Source organism: Chiloscyllium plagiosum, unplaced genomic scaffold, assembly GCF_037043375.1.
Source record: "Chiloscyllium plagiosum isolate Xiang-an unplaced genomic scaffold, Cpla_swu_hap1 HiC_scaffold_36, whole genome shotgun sequence".
NCBI lineage: Eukaryota > Metazoa > Chordata > Chondrichthyes > Orectolobiformes > Hemiscylliidae > Chiloscyllium > Chiloscyllium plagiosum.
Window position 1 is genome coordinate 20,344,083 of NW_028270174.1, and position 16,974 is coordinate 20,361,056.

The 16,974-nt window shown below is 39.6% G+C and overlaps 1 protein-coding gene across 1 annotated transcript in view; it reads left to right on the forward strand.

Annotated features, from left to right (window-relative positions):
* LOC122539420 (serine/threonine-protein kinase 32B-like) overlaps positions 1-16,706 on the forward strand; it is a 357,967-nt gene extending 341,261 nt beyond the window's left edge. The window contains exons 10-12 of the mRNA XM_043674242.2: positions 3,271-3,402; positions 3,957-4,021; positions 10,192-16,706. Coding sequence (XP_043530177.1) covers positions 3,271-3,402; positions 3,957-4,021; positions 10,192-10,327 — 333 coding nt within the window. The 3' untranslated portion in view covers positions 10,328-16,706. The remainder of the gene's footprint in view (positions 1-3,270; positions 3,403-3,956; positions 4,022-10,191) is intronic.
* The last annotated feature ends 268 nt before the right edge of the window (positions 16,707-16,974 follow it).

Here is a 16,974-nt window from a genome sequence, read left to right on the forward strand (position 1 = left end):
AATTTTACTCAAATATAATTTGGCCCAAGTGGTCTGGAAGTAGCTATGTGCAGAAAAAATAAGTGTCAAAATGGTAGGAGGCATTCTAAAAGGGAACAGAGAGAGAGTAAAGGGCAAATATGTTCCCATAAAGAAAACAAAAAGGTGGGAACAAGACTGAAGAAGCCTAAATATCATGGGAGATAAAGATTAGGATTAAGAAAAAGAGAGAATCTCATGGCTGATACCAAGGGCTCAGTACAGCAGGGTTCATAGAGAAGTGTAAAATATTCATGGGACAACTTATGAAGGAAATTAGGAAAGCAAATAGAGTGCAAGAGAAAACATTGGTGAGTGTTATGGTGGAAACCCCAAAGAGTTGTACATTTTTATAAAGAATAATTAGGAAAGAGTAGAGCCCATTAGGAACCAAGAGACAGTATGTGTATGGATCTGAATTCTTACACAATAGTAAAGAATGACGGAGTTCTAGATGTAAGCGTTGAGAACACTGGAGTTTTAGAAGGTGTTAATATAGAAAGAGAAGAGATTCTAGTGGGTTTATCAATTTTAAAAGCAGATAAATCTGCAGGCCGAGTTCGGATGTGTCCCACGTTGATGAGAGAAACAAGGTAGAAGATTTCAGGGATCCTGGCTGGTAATTTTCAAATCTTCTCTGGCCTCAGGAGAGATGTCAGATGACTGAAGGACTGCGAATATTGTTCCATTATTAATAAAAATGAATAGGCCAGGAAAATTATAAGCCCGATCAGTCTCACCTTGGCAGTGGGGAAGCTGTTAGGTTTCCGTCCTTTAGAATTCACTCTATCTAACGTGGCAAGTTGGATCCAAAATTGGCTGAGAGGCAGGGTGATGGTAGAGAGATGTTTCTGTGCCTGTTTCCAGTGGAGACCCACAGAGATCTGTGCTGGGTCATTGCTGTGACGTATGCAATGTAAGGAGTATAACCGAGCAGTTCATGGGTAAGTTAAAAATTGGTAGTGGTGGTAAATAGTAAGGCAGATAGGTGTAAAGAGCAGGAGGATATTAATTAACTGGTCAGGTGACAAATGGAATTCAACCAAGAAAAGAGAAGTACTGTATTAGTCTTGGGGAAGATTAGCAAAGCAAGTGATTAGATATGAATGACATAACAGTGGAAAGAATTCCAGATCAAGGAAGCTTGGTGTATACACACACAGATCCGTGAAGGTAGCCAGGCAGGTGGATAAGGTGGACAAGGCATGTGGGATGCTTCCTTTATTAACCATTGAACACAAGAGCAAGGAGGTTTCGTTGGAAATGTCCAAAATGCTGCTCTGGAGTACTGAATGTAGTTCTACTTATTGCATAGGATTTGATTGCGTAGTGAAGGTGCAGGGGAGGTTTGCCAGGATGCTGTCTGGGCTGCACTGTCTGAGCTATGAGGAATGATTGGATAGACTGGGTTTTGTTTTATCTTTGGAGCAGCAAATGTTAAAAGAATCAAAAATTATGGGGCAATGATTGAATGTAAGAGAAAGAAGGCTAAGGGGAGAGTTGAGAAAATTGTTTTTTTTTTCACTCAGAGTGATGCAGCAGCCTGAAACTCACTGCCTGAAAAGGACCCTCATAATATTGAAGCAGTAGTTAGATATTTACTCATGTTGCTATAGGCTCCAGGGATACTGGCCAAAAGCTAGAAAATGTGATTAGTTTTGTCAGTCCCTTATTGACTGGTGGAGACATAATGGGGTGAATGTTTCTTTTGAGATCCTCTCCCACGCAGGGAGTTTTCATGCAAAAACAAATTTAACTTATTGAACGGTAAACTTGCATGAGTGATGATAAATTAGTGAAGTCTCTAACTTTTCCCATTTGTTCACTTATAGAATGTTGGCGAAAGGATCAGCCTTCATTCAATGATTTGTCTCTGAAGCCGCAAGGTTCTGGATCCAAGCTCTAGTCCCAGGCTTGAGCATGGAAACGAAGGGTGACACTGTGGCACAGTTGTTAACTCTGCTGCCTCACAGTGTCAGGGACCCAAGTTCAACTCAGCCTCGGGCATCTGTCTGTGTTGAGTTTGCACATTCTCCCTGGGTCTGCTTGGATTTCCTCTGGGTGCTCTGGTTTCCCCGCTAGAGTCCAAAGATGTGCAGGTTAGGTGGATTGGCCATGCTAAATTACCCATAGTATCCAGGGATGTGCAGGCTAGGTGGATTAGTCATGGGAGATGTGGGGTTATGAGGTTCGAGCTGGATGCTCTTCAGAGGGTCAGTGCAGACTTAATGGGCCAAATGGCCACTTTCTGCACTGTAGGGATTCTATGAGTCTAAATAAAAGAACTGTGGCTGCTGGAAATCAGAAACAAAAAACTGAAATTGTTCGAAAAACCCAGTAGGTCCGTCAGCATCAGAACTGTTCTGAAGAAGGGTCACTGGACCTGAAACATTAACTCTGCTTTCTTTCGACAGATGCTGGAAATAAAGCAGAGTTAATGTTTCAGGTCCAGTGACCCTTCTTCAGAACAATTCTGATGCTGACGGACCTGCTGTGTTTTTCCAGCAATTTCTGTTCTGGTTCTATGATTGGAAGGCTGGCACTTTTGTCCAGTACTGAGGCAGTGCCACACTGTCACAGGCATTGTCTTCTGGACTAAATAACAATCTTACGAATTACCACCACCAACAACCCCTCCCCCAACCCCCACCCTGCCCCAGCCCCTCACTTCCACCAAATCTGTCTGCCAGGGTAGATGCAAAGGATCTCATGATACTATTATGATAAACAGCAATGGAGCTATTTGTGCTGTTCTGGCCAATATCTATCCTTCAACATCACCAAATCGTGTTGTAATCACATTGCTGTTTGTGAGAATTTTCTGTGAGCATAATGGCTCCTGTATTCCCTGCAATGAAACAGTAACACTTCAAAAGACTTAACTGACTGCAAACTGCTTTGAAACATCCAGTGATCATATAATTTGCTACATAAATGCAATTATTTCTCTTTGCCTTCAACAACTGATTGCCCTTTTTACAATTTGTGATGTATTGTTCAGCAATCCACAATCCAGAACAGAAATGATTCTGTTAATTTAACTTCCCGTCATTACCAACATGAATCATTTTACAACTGATTTCCATCATCTTTACTTGCCATATGAGTTTGCAATGATCAGGGAAAAGGTGAAGAGGTAACTATTAAATGCAATTGCTCTTTATAATGAATCATTTTTTGAAAAAGGTACTAACATTAACCAATCAATCCTTAATTGACATTCTCCTCTTCTCCTTCCCTCTGTCGCAACAGAAAGGGAGATTGAATTGCGATCCGACCTTTGAACTGGAAGAAATGATACTGGAATCCAAACCACTTCATAAGAAAAAGAAAAGACTGGCTAAGAATAAATCTAAAGATTCTGGGAAAGAAAGTTCCCCACTGGTAAGATGTCTTGATTGTATTTCACACAACAGCAGGTTATAGTCCAACAGGTTTATTTGGAAGCACAAGCTTTCGGAGCACTGTTCCTTCATCAGGTGGACTTTAACCTGGTGTTGTGTGATTTTTAACTTTGTCCACCCCAGTCCAACACCAGCTGTTCCAAATCTTGATTATATTTGACACTTCCCCGTAGCGCTATGGATTGCAAGTGACAGTGACAGTGACACATTTACTTATAATATTGAATTAACTTTTGTAAAAAAAAGCATTAAAAATTGACATCCCTCTGGCGTTTCTGTAATGCTTCAGATTTTCTCAGTTTGTCTGAAAATTACCTGATTTCACTCCAAAACAAAACAAGTGGCACCATAATAAAAGTGCTCTGACATTGTAAAGTAAGAAAATAAATAATGTTTTATTTTTCAGTGATCGTTAAAACTGGTGGAATCAATCATTTCCAAAATTTAAATGAGACTTTCACAGCTGATGTGATGTTTTCTTGTATTTTGAAATTTCTCTCTTGCAATCACTTTTTCTTTCATGTGATATTAAAGAACGGACATCTACAACAGTGCCTGGAAACAGTCCACAATGATTTTACCATTTTCAACAGAGAAAAGTAAGTGCAATAATTTCTTAACCAATCCGGCTGTCTGCTTCACATCTGATTTATTAAAAGGGCACTCATTTTCCTCAGTGCTGCATCCCCTAATAGGATAGCTCATGATTCCTTTAATAAAGCTCCTGCCATCCATGCATTGTCTCCACAAGTAAAAGTTCTGACTTGCCTTAAGTGCAGAAGTTATTATGAGTGGCAGGCCTGCAATGAAGCAAGCCAGATCACAGAATCACAGAAACATTATGATGCAGAAGGAAACCATTCAGCCCATCACATATGTTTTATCGAGCCCCTGTCTATTAACTAGTGCTAAACAACTGCCTTTTCTTTATATCCTTACACACCATTACTATCCAAAAGGATCCATTTCCTCTTGAATGTCTTAATTGAAACAGCCTCTAACAGATATCCAGGCAGTGAATTCCATACTCTAACAACTCACTGTGTGAAAAGGCCTTTCTCACATTACCTTTGTTTTATTTTCTCAACACTTTAAATCTATGCCCTCTCATTCTTGTTTCCTTTAAAAGTGGAAACATTTTCTCCCTACCTACTCTGTCCAGACTGCTCATGATTTGAAAATCTCAGTCAGATCACCTCTCAGCCTTCTTCTGTCCCTGGAGAACACTTCAACTTCTTTAATCTATCCTCATAGCTGAAGTTTCTCATACTCAGAAACTTCCTTCTAGGTGCATTCACATCTTTCCTATAATGTGGCACCCACACCTGTACAAAATAGGACACATGAGGCCTTGACCTCTCACTTGTCCCTCTCAGTCAGTTGTAGGTCATAGAGATGTACAGCACGGAAACAGACCCTTGGGTCCAACTCATCCATGCCGACTAGAAATCCGAAACTAATCTAGTCCCATTTTCCAGCATTTGGCCCGTACCCCTCCAAATCCCTTCTATTCATATACCCATCCAGCTGCCTCTTAAACATTGTAATCATATCAGCTGCCACCACTTCCTCTGGCAGCTCATTCCATACATGCACCACCTTCTGTATGAAAACAGTTGCCCCTTAAATCGTTCTCCTCTCACCTTAAACCTATGCCCAGGGGGGACTGGCTGTTCACACTATCCATGACCCTCATGATTTGGCTAACTCGATATTGAGCTATGAATTCTTTTATTTTGTGGCAGATACACTCATAATCTCTGATGTACAATACGTGCAAGCTTTATTGAGAATAATTTCCACATGATAAATTGATGGAGCATATTATTTGTTGGTTAGAGAAGCTGCTTAAGTGAAATCAAGTGTTGGGATGCACTGGTTGTGGGATGGGGGCATGGTTTGTGTTTTGGGTTGGGGGTAGTTTATAAAAACTGACACTCTAAGCAATAGACTAACAACTGTCCTCAGTGACCCTTACAAGCTGCATTCCCCAACTTCCAGCTGTTTCTGTTGTTAGAACTTCAGAGCACATACTAGACATGTTATGGCTTAATAATATTCAATGCTTTTAATCAACTTCATGTTTGTATTGACATTCAAATCCTGGTTAAGTGTTGTGATGATACTCTTAAATTTTAATGAAATTTTAGTTGGGATGCAAGAAACCTTGATTACACCCTCTGTCAGACACAATTCTTCCACATCCTATAAAATTTCTCACCAACGTTTCACAAAGAAATCCTTGTCCAATCTAGTGCTGAAACCTACACCCTCAATATCTTCTAATACAGGTGAACCAGTGGAAACAGGAAAATTTGGAAATGAACGTACAGTCAATAATGGAGCTCCAGTATGATGTATACAAGGCCAGTATGATGTATACAAGGCCAGTGTGAGGTGTACAAGGCCAATGTGAGGTGTACAAGGCCAGTGTGAGGTATACAAGGCCAGTGTGAGGTATACAAGGCCAGTGTGAGGTATACAAGGCCAGTGTGAGGTATACAAAGCCAGTGTGAGGTATACAAGGCCAGTGTGAGGTATACAAGGCCAGTATGCATCATTCATAAGTTTCACTGGTATTTCGTTCCAGGCAGTTGGGATGAACCAGCCGTTGATTTTGGCCAGCCGTATAAAATGTGGTTGCTACAAGAAACGTAACATAGAAAATAGGAGCAGAAGTAGACCATTCAACCCTTCATCCAGCTCAATAGCCTGTTCCAGCTTACCCCCCCCCACAACCTTTGATCCCTTTATCCCCAAGTTATCCAACTCCTTGAAATCATACAATGTTTTGGCCTTGCCTACTTTCTGTGGTAGTGATTTCCACAGGCAGAACCTCTTGGTGAAGACATTTCTCCTCATTTCAGTCCTAATTAGTATACTGTGACCTCTGGTTCCAGACTTCCTGCCATCAGGGATATCTTTCCTATATCAACTCTGTCCAGGCCTATGACAACTTTATAGGTTTTCAGGTTTCTATGAGATCCCCCTCATTTTTCTGAACTCCAGTGTGATACATTCTAACCGATTCAAGCCCTCCTCATACGTCAGTCCTGCCATCCCAGGAATCAGTTTGGTAAAAGTTCACTGCACTCCCTCCATAGCCAGTACATCCTTCCTCAGACAAGGAGACCAAAACTGCACATAATATTCCAGGTGTTCTCTCACTAAGTGTCTATTGCAGAAAGATATCTCTGCTGGTGTATTCCGGTCTCCTTAACGTGAAGGCCAACATACCATTTGCCTGCTTTACTGCCTGCTGCATTTGCATGTTTACCTTCGACAACTGGTGTACAAGGACACCCAGGTCTCACTGTGTACTCCCAACTCTCAATTTATAGCCATTCAGATAATAATCTGCTTTTCTGATTTTGCTACCAAAGTGGATAAGCTCATATTTATCACTCATTTTCTCACTAACTCAGCTTGTTCAAATTGCACTGAACCATCGCTGCATCCTCCTCACAGCTCACACTCCCATCCAGCTTTGTCATCCGCAAATTTGGAGATATTACATTTTGTTCCCTCATGTAAATCATTCATATATATTGTGTATATCTGGGATCCTAGCATTGATCCCTGTGTTACTCCACTAGTCACTGTCTGCCATTTGTAAAAAAACTTATTTGCTCTTAGTCTGTTTCCTGTCTGCCAACCAGTGTTCTATCTATTTCAATACACTACCCTCTGTCCAATGTGCTTTAATTTTAAACATTAATCTCTTATGTGGGACTGGCTCTCCTCCTCAACTCTACTCATTACATAGAGACATAGTGTCATACAGCATGGAAATAGACCGTTTCTGTGACCGTAACCAGTCTGTGCTGAAACATAATCCCAAACTAAACTAGTCCCACCTGCCTGCTCCTGGCCCATATTGCTCCAAACATTTCTTATTTATATATTTATCCAAGTGTCTTTTAAATGTTGTAATTGTGCCCACATCCACCACCTCCTCATGAAGTTCATTCTACATGCAAACCACTCTCTGTGTAAAGAAAAATTGCCCCTCGTGTCTTTTTTTAAAGAATTACAGTAGATTTGTCAAGCATGACTTATCTTTCATAAATCCATGCTGTTCCTGCCACTATTTTCCAAATACTCAGCTTCTGTTCTTTCATGATGGACTTCAGCATTTTTCTCATGATCAACATCAGGCTGACTGGTCCGTAATTCTCAGTTCCCCCTTTGCCTCCCTTCTTAAGTCATGAGGTTACATCCTCCAATCTTTGGGGAGCTGTTCCAGAATCTATAGAGTCTTGGAAGATGACTAGCAATGCATCCAGTATCTCTAGGCTATTTTTAAAATATTCTGGGACATAGATTATCTGGGATTTATCAACTTTCAATCACATCAATGTCCCCAATGCCATTTCCCTCCTAATACAGATTTCCCTCAGTTCCTTCTGCTCACTAAACTCTACGCTGTCCAGCATTTCTGATGTGTTAACTGTGTCCTCCTTTGTGAACACTAAATCAAAGTATGTATTTAATTGGTCAATTGTTCTTTTGTTTCCTATTATAAATGTTCCTGGTTCTGACTGTAAGGGACTTATATTGTCTTCACCAATCTTGTTTGTCTTCTCAAATGTCTCATTTAAACATTTATCTCTCCACCCTGGAGGCTCCCTGCCTTCATCCCTGATGAAGGGCTTTTGCCCAAAACGCCGATTTTCCTGCTCCTGACCTGCTGTGCTTTTCCAGCACCACTCTAATCTACTCTCTGATTTCCAGCATCTGCAGTCCTCACTTTTGCCTCATTTAAAGCTGACTCTACAATACTTCCAGGCAATGTGTTCCAGGTCCTAACTACTTGTGTGAAAGCTTTCTCTCATCTCACATTTGCTTCTTTTGAAATTTGCTTTAAATTTATGCTTCTCATTCCTGATCTTCTTAAAAATGGGAGTTTCTCCCCGTCTATCGATGCAGCGCACTCATGATTTTGAAAACCTGATTCAATCTCCTCTTAGCCTGCTTGTCTCCAAGGACAACAGTCCCAGTCTCTTCAATCCATCTTCATAAAAGAAATTTCTCAGGCTTGGAATCATTCTTTCTCTTCTACACTCTTTCCAATGTGTTTAAGTCCTTCCTATCATGGGGTGTCAAAAACTGTGCACTATACTCCAGCTGAGGTTTAGCAAATTCAATATTGCCTCTTTCTCTTGTACCCTATACTCCTTATAAAGAAGCTGAGGATAATAGGTGCTTTAATTGCTCTTTCCACCTGTACAGCCACCTTCAATGGTCTGTGTATACATACATCAATGTCCCTCTGCTCTTGCAACCCCTTTAGAATGGTACCCCCTATTTTCTATTGTTTTTCAATGTTCTTCCTAGCAAAATGCATTTCTGCACACTTCTCTGCATTGAACCAATCTACATCTTTACTTCCAATCTGTCATCTTGTTTGTGTTCTCTTGAAGTTCAGTATCTTCCTTACAGTTTACAATTCTTCCAGGTTTTCTGTCATCTACAAATTTGGAAATTGCCCCCTGTACACAAAGATCATTAACTCCAATACAAACATTTCTCCAGCACAAAAAGAAAATCCATTGTTCGTAACTCTATTTCCTATCAGAGAATTCGGTATCCATGTTGCTACTGTCCTTTTTTATTCCAAGGGTGTTAACTTCCTCACAAGAGTATTGTGTGGAGCTATATTAAAAACTCAATGCTTTTAAAACCTACTTACTTGCAATGCCTCCAACTCATTCTGGGTTAGGGCATAATGTTGATTAGTTCAGCACTGGTTGTAGTCATGTGTAATGTGTCATGTGCTGTCCTTTGTGGATTTTTGTCTCATTAAACTTGTGAATATCTTGGGTAGGATGCGTTTCGACTTCAGTTTTGCAACATAGTTGTTGAATGCTTGTCCTCAAAGGGAGACTTTAAAAATTACATAAGCTTACAGCTAATGACTCTTTCAATTAAGCAATTATCTGCTATTGTAATACCATAAATATTAGTGTGTACTGGACTAGTTTAATGTTTAAGATTGGATTTATCAGTTAATTTGTGGAGGATATTACTTTTCTTGGGGTTTAACCGTGCATTTTTCAGCTAACCATTGCAGAGATCACATACAAAATATATAATGCATTTAGTATTGATTCTAGGGTGAATAAAGTGAATAGATTATAATCTATTATAATCAGGTAATTATGTTTGATAATATTCAAAGTGATTCCCATTGCAATACAGGAAGGTGATTCACGAGAAAGAAGTCATTGTATCCTGAGATGCAGTTCGAACATTCTCAGTGAAAGGCTAGATTCATCACAAGGAAGGGAAGGAAATGATCCAGAATTCTTACCTTTTGTACTTTACTCAAGGGTTCTGAATGAAAAAGCTACATTTGGATGGAGAGGATCCAGCCATGATATCATTAAGAGCCTGCTGACTTGATAACTAAGTTCACAACTTAAGAATATTGATGTGGATAAATTATTAGAGGGGTGCCACTGTCTACAGAATGATGAGCCACTAATTACAGGAAAAAAGGAGAGAACAGTTGATATAGAATAGTAAGCGTGGAAACATTGTCACAAAGTATTACAGCAATAGATCAGAAATTCTTATTCTTTGTTATCACTATGATATTTCAATGACAGTTAGGATGTGGGGATTACTACTATTTTGAGGAAGATAGATTTGGGTTCTAGTTGCTTTGAGATGTTACACTGAAAATTCTGTAGACACCTTAATACTCCATGCAGTGAATATTGGTGCCTCCTTCTTAACTACATCCAAACATCATTTCACTTTTCAGGTTCAGAAAATCTCGGGCAGAGGATGGACAAACATCCAAGATGGAAAATGAAACTTGCAGTCAGATGCATGAAAAGACACAGGATGGTCAGAACAACAATGTGCTTGAACCTTTCTACACTACAGTTCCTAGCTAGTCTACCAGAACTAATCTGACCCTTCTGAGGACTTTAATACTCTTTGCTTTACAATGACATTATTTCTGTGCATGCCTTGTAGTTTAAATCACCTCTCCCATTGGAAAACAGCTCGGGTGACTAGCTTCCCAGCAGAAAAAATTGAGCTTTTCCTCGGCTGGAGTGGAAAGGGATATGTTGGCTGGCAGAGGACAATCATCTTACAGAGAGAAGAGACAAATATATATCTTGAACTACTTTGAAGTTAATTTTCACATAGCTTCCTTTAAACACACTAAGAATGTTACAGCACCAACCTAAGCCTTTGAGAAAAATTAACTTTTATGCCTTGTCTTTTAAAGCTGTACATTTATAAAACACGATAATTTCACTGACAAGATTCATACTCACAAGAAGATTATTTTCTATTACTTACTCCCCTTGACATTCAGAATTAAGTACACTTGACTTGATAGAAATGTTTCAGGCTCATTTGGACTTTTACAAAAGTTTTATGAATTGAGTTTGGGATTTTATTTCTGCACGATTAATTCTACATTTTGTAAACACAACCTGAGCAGTGCGGTTAATTTTGGCAAAGTAAGAGGTTATAATGATTGAAAAAAAGTCAATAGTCTCTAAATTGAAAAAATGTACATTTTTGTTAGCAATAAATACTAGGCAAAGTTTATATTCTGCCTTGCCTTATGTAAATTTAATTTTCAAAATTAATAGCCAGCTTCTTCTTCATTATTATCTTACATAATTTATATCTCTCCAGTGATTTGATTTTTTATTTTAAATTTAATTTTGTACAAGTTGAAAGAAATGTAAATACAGTGTTAACATTATATTTAAAGACTACAATTTACACCTGCTATTAGCTATTCGTTACCAATAGACCAAGAATCTCCTGGTGGGACAAGACGTTATCAAAAGAAGACAAACATTTATAAATATTAATGCATTGAAGTTATGACAGAAAAGATTATTGCATGTTATTTTCACTCTTTATTTTATTATATTTGGGTTAAGAGGAAATTGACAGCAATTAAGTAAAAGAGCTCAATAGGGTGCATTAGAGCTCACGAGGCAAGATTAAATGGGATCCAATGGCAGTCTTACCCAGCAATTAGAGAATTGGTGTAGAACCTTGTCAGTAGCATTAAGCAGCAGTGATAACCAAGAGAGCTCCATAATCAATGCAATACCCCAGGTCAAAGGTGAGCGAGAGAATGATGGTGGTCACAGGAGAGGGAAAGATCCAAGTGGCTGTCAGTGGCCTCCTCCTGAGGCCAGGTTGCTCGATCAGACACGGAGTACCTAACAACAAAGGCATCCTCTCTGGAAGGCTACCGGCAAAACTGACAGGTTTTGGTGGGAGGGCATTAGGATCAACAGGAAAGCCATGTAAGTCTTAATTAATTCTTGAGCCACTGCTAATTTGTGATAATTTAAGGGTTAACTGTCAATTGGCTTGTTAATGAACCTGATTGACACCCCACTGCTGACAGACAGGTTTCCCTGATTAGGCACCTCCCAACCAACTTAATTGGGTACAGTTTTCCGGATGCTAGGTATCCATACTGGTCCTCCTGCCTAATTCCCCTCCCCTTCACCTGTTATCACGCCTGCTCCATTGGCATCAACTAAATTCCACTCCAGATTTTTATTGTGGCCATAGCCCTGCAAATATGAGATGTACACACAAGTTGCTACTTGAGTACTAGACAATGACAAAAATCATTGCATTGGAGGTCACATCATTACAGAGACTGGAGTTTGAATAGTAGTTTTCTTCTGTGACCTGCTATTAAATTATTTCTAAGATCAGCAATGATAATGTTAAAAAACTTTAAAGGGGGTTGCTGAAAAAGTAATGTGGTTATTCCAAATGTGACACAATAAAACACAAGATTATTTTAGTGCACACATTAAGTGGTGGTTGAATAATAGTTATTGTTTTTGATAACTTTCTGTTATGTTTCATTTTGGTCTGTACCACCTTACTTGAATAACTGCTATTGCTTGAGTCTTATTGAAGAGCAGTGGTGCCTTGAATTAGATTTAGCAGTAACCCAGTAATCAGAAAGCAGCAATGTTACATGATGAAGGAGTAACTTCACAACTGAGTTCATATGACAATATCATTAATTATTGGATGACAATAATTACCAGATGACAATTATATAAAATCAAACACAAAGAATGCTGGAGAAATTCAGTAGGTCTGGCGCCATCTGCAGAGAGAGAAAACAGACAGGACTTGAAATGTTAACTCTGTCTCTCCTTTAGAAATGCTGCCAAACCTGCTGAGTTTCTTCACTTTGTTTCAGATTTCCAGAATCTGTAATAGTTTGCTCGCATTTGAAATAAAGAACTAAAACTAGCTATAGTTTAAGTATTTTCCTAAGCTCAACAGATTAGTTTCTCTCAGTATCTGCTATTCTGAATAAGGCTGAGCTCAAAAACAAATAATTTCTAAAAATGAATGAGCTCCAGCTGATTTAATGAGCTTAGCCTCTCTTGCTGATTTGTAATCTTTTCTCAATCTGGGGCAAGTGGTTTCGTCTAATCTTTGAGCAATTCTCCTGCACTGGGTCTTAATCTAACTCCTGATTACCTCTCCCCAACTCTGTTCAACCCCAAGACTCTTGGATCTCTGTCTCTGCATCCACTTACTAACATTAACATCTTACACAACTTCTGCCACAATCTGTAATGCAATGTCGGTTTCATTATAACAAGGCTCAAGACCCAATATCTGAAAGCCTCAAGCTTCATTAATCAGCTGCTTCAGTGTATCTTCAATTTACCTAAACATGGACATGATAGAATTGCTATGCCAGCATGTGGAACACAGTTTTGATGTTCTATGTTTATGCACCAAAAGGCAATGCAAGGTGACTTCTCTCAAAAACACTACAAGTTGGACGTGCCTCTGGGGAAAAGCAAAAGTGGCCAGATTTCTGTAAAGAATCTCATTGGGTATCTTTATATTCAAAATAACCAATATCAAATTCAAGTTGCAATAATCCACACTGCAGAAATTCAGTGTGACCATTACTCACTGAGCAACTTACTCCTTCAGTCAACCTAATAATTGAAAACCACTTCCAGGGTGGGAAATCGACACTGTACTACGATAAATATTAAATTGTTAGCTTGCCTCAGTATTTATCAGAAAGTGAACAGGTACACGTGACATTAGATGAAGAGACCAAATAAAAAAGGGCATAATTTTACAGGCCTTCCCACCCACTGGCATGTTTGGAACTAGGGGATGTGGGCAGGGGGGGCAAGTTCCACTAAATTTCTCTCAGTGGTATTCTCCTACCCCTCACCAAGCTGTCTGTAATGGTGACGCATCCAGCCATCCCTGTCTCAATCGAGGACTTCTACCAATCAATTGTTTATAATTTCAAGTTTGCTCCCCATCCAGAGGAAGTGGTGAGGTACCACCCTGGCAGGTTTGGGCCTCAGGGTTGGGAGGGGTGGCATCCCCCTCGCAGGGGCTCCATCCTTCTTTGACCACGCCATCAAGACCATCACTCCTTCACCCACTCATCTCTCCATGATGCTGTAAGATACCTTGCACTTACCGCTGTTGTCCCACACGATTGTTGGGACTGCATAGCTGCCAGGCAACCAAATTGGTCGTCTACTCTCTGAGGTGGGACTTCTGCCTGAGGAACGGCTGGAAGCATCATTTCCAACCATCGAACACTCCTCAAAGTATTCGGTGACTGGGCTAGGTGCTGTGATTAGGATTGAACCCCACCATCTGAAAGATACTGGTCATAATGACATTTCAGATAGCAAGATGGAGATAATTGATGAACAGTGTAAACTCAGAAGGAAAAGATTCCTATTCCACATGAATTTCATCCATATGAAAAGATGTTAGAGCAGGAGATAGCAGAGGGACAATTGCATACATATAATCTGAAAATGTAATCCAGGGTAATGTGGTAAATGCCACCCATTTAGATTTTCAAAAGGTCTTCTGTAAGGTATCACATTGAACATTCATGACAATGGTTTGCATCAGATAATAAGTCATAGAACAGATAGCAATTTAGCTATAAAATAGAAACTGGAGAGTAGGGGTGAGGTTTGACAAAAGGTACAAATGATCAATACTCAGATTCCCTTGTTCACAATTCAAATAAACAAGGTTGGTCTTGGGAATTAGAAATATTATATTAAACTATGTAAGGCACATTCCTGGGCGAGCCTCACTAGCAAAAGAATATTTGGTTAGAGGTGGGGTTTCTTCACCTCAAGAAAAGGAAGTCCCACCAAAGCGAGTTTCGGATCAACCAGCTATTGCCAGCTTTCGAGTACTTGTGGTGCCAGTTTGAACAATGGTCACTGCCTGGACTGCACTTGGGCTTGCAGTGATGGATAGTAAATTTGTAAATGTTTCTGAGTTGGGGAGGGTGTCTGGTGAAGAGGTGGGTTGCCAGTGTTTAACTGGCCATGCAGGGATGGGAGGGGGTTAAACTTTGGCCAGAAAGGTCTCTAAATGGGCTCAGATAACCAGTTTAGAAGGGATCTTTCTCCCACCATTGGTCTGTGCAGATATATTTACTTGGCTGCTCAGTGAATGGTGGGCCTTTCCTGCTGCTTGCTGGCTTGTGGTGATGGAACCATTACCCTTATGTGGATAATACCCGGCCACATAAGGATTTCAAGTTTGAGTTTGATTTATTGTCACATGTACCAAGATAAAATGAAAAGTGTTGCTTTGTATGCTAGACAGGCAGATCATACTGTACAAAATGCACCAGGGTAGCAGAACAGAGTGCAGAACATAGTGTTACAGCTGCAGAGAAGGTGCAGAGAGAGAGAGAGAGAGATCAATATGAACATCTGAGAGGTCTGTTCAAAAGTCTGATAACAGCAGGGAAGAAGCTGCTCTTGAATCTGTTCATACATAGATTCAAGCTTTTATGCCTTCTATCCAATGGGAGAAGGTGGAAGAGAGTATATCCGGGGTGGGTTGGGTCTTTGATTATGTTGGTTGATTTCCTGAGGCAGCGGGAAGTATAGATGGAGTCAAAATTGAGTTGGGGGTGCAGGGATCCCCCATTAGACTGTGGACCTGCTGCCCATTGGATTTACCAAGCTAGCCCACACAGCTTTCAATCATGAGCCATGTTAAATCCAATCTTTAATTTCAAACTTTATAGCCAAAACCAAATTAGGAAACATGGTAACTACTGAGGAAGAATGGACAATTATACAAGAGCACATGAATAATTGGCAGATTGGATGTGTAATTAATTAATTTAGACACAGATTGGATGCAGGGAATTCCTAGCTGACCGTGGTATCAATCATTTTATATCCAAATAATGTATTTCTCCCTCAGGAAGTATTACAGTCGGCGCTATCAATCTTTGACAGCCTAATTACAAAAATAATTTCAATTTAGATAAAAATGAGGTGCATTTTCAGAGGAAGATTAAGAAAACTCCATGAGTCTTAATAGAATGCACCTGCACAAATCATTAGAAGTCAGAATGATACTGAATAAATTCATAAAAGACTAAGTCAAATACTGGGGTTAATTTCTGGAACAAAATACAGAAAGGTTATGTTAAACACAAATCAAATCTTGATTAGACCACACTTGAAGGACTGCACGTGTTTATAGTCTCCATGTTATAATTATAGTGTCTGTGTTATAAAGGAAACATTAAGAGTCTTGTGGTACATTGCTAGTATCTTTACCTGTGGGTTGGAAGGTTCCATTTGCTCCAGGCTGGTGTTATTACCCATTGGAACAGGTTGATTAAAATATCTATAAAAGGAATGTGGAGGGGAAAAAATGCAAAAGCCTTTTCGCAAAACCAAGAGGACATACTTATCAGGAATGTTAATAAGTTGAACTCTTTTCTCCAGAATCAAAAATCTAGGGGATGATCTCATAGAGGTCTTTATGAAAATGTTTGATGAGTCAGACGAGATGTTTCTCTTTGTGGGAGGAAATAAAACTAGGGTCTACATACATATGATTGTCATCAACAAATCCCAAACAGTAAGTAATTCAAGAGAAACCTCTTCACTGGAAAGTAGTAAAAATGTGAAACTTGCTACCAAATGGAGTAGTTGAAGCTGATAGGATTTCAGAGAAGGTTAGCAGCAAATGAGAGGAATGGAAGGATATGTTGATGGGGTTAGCTGAAGAGGTGTGGGAGGAAGTTTATGTGGAACATCAATGCCAGCAGATGCCAGTTGGGACCAAATGGCCTGTTCTTGTGCTTTAGGCTCTATGTTATACACTGTAAAAATTGCATTGGAAATCCTGTTACCTTGTTAATGTGTGTGTTTCCTTAAATGTAGTATCTGTTGTGTTCAATGTCAAGTCTATACAATAAAGTGGAACATTGCACATAGCCTGCTCATATTTTCTTCAAAACTACAATGTCAGGAATAAAACTTATGGTTTAACTTGTCTTCAGGTTGGGCCATGCTGCACCATAGCAACATTAATTGCCAGCTGAGCATATGTAAAACAGGCAAACAAGCCCACCTGGAGCAGATAACCTTTTGTAGTCTCAGTATCACTGCCAAAAACTGCAGGGCACCTTGTGAATATAAATGAGGATTGAACTGTGTCTGATTAAGGGCTTTTTGCCAAAATGAAGAAAAACTGATGG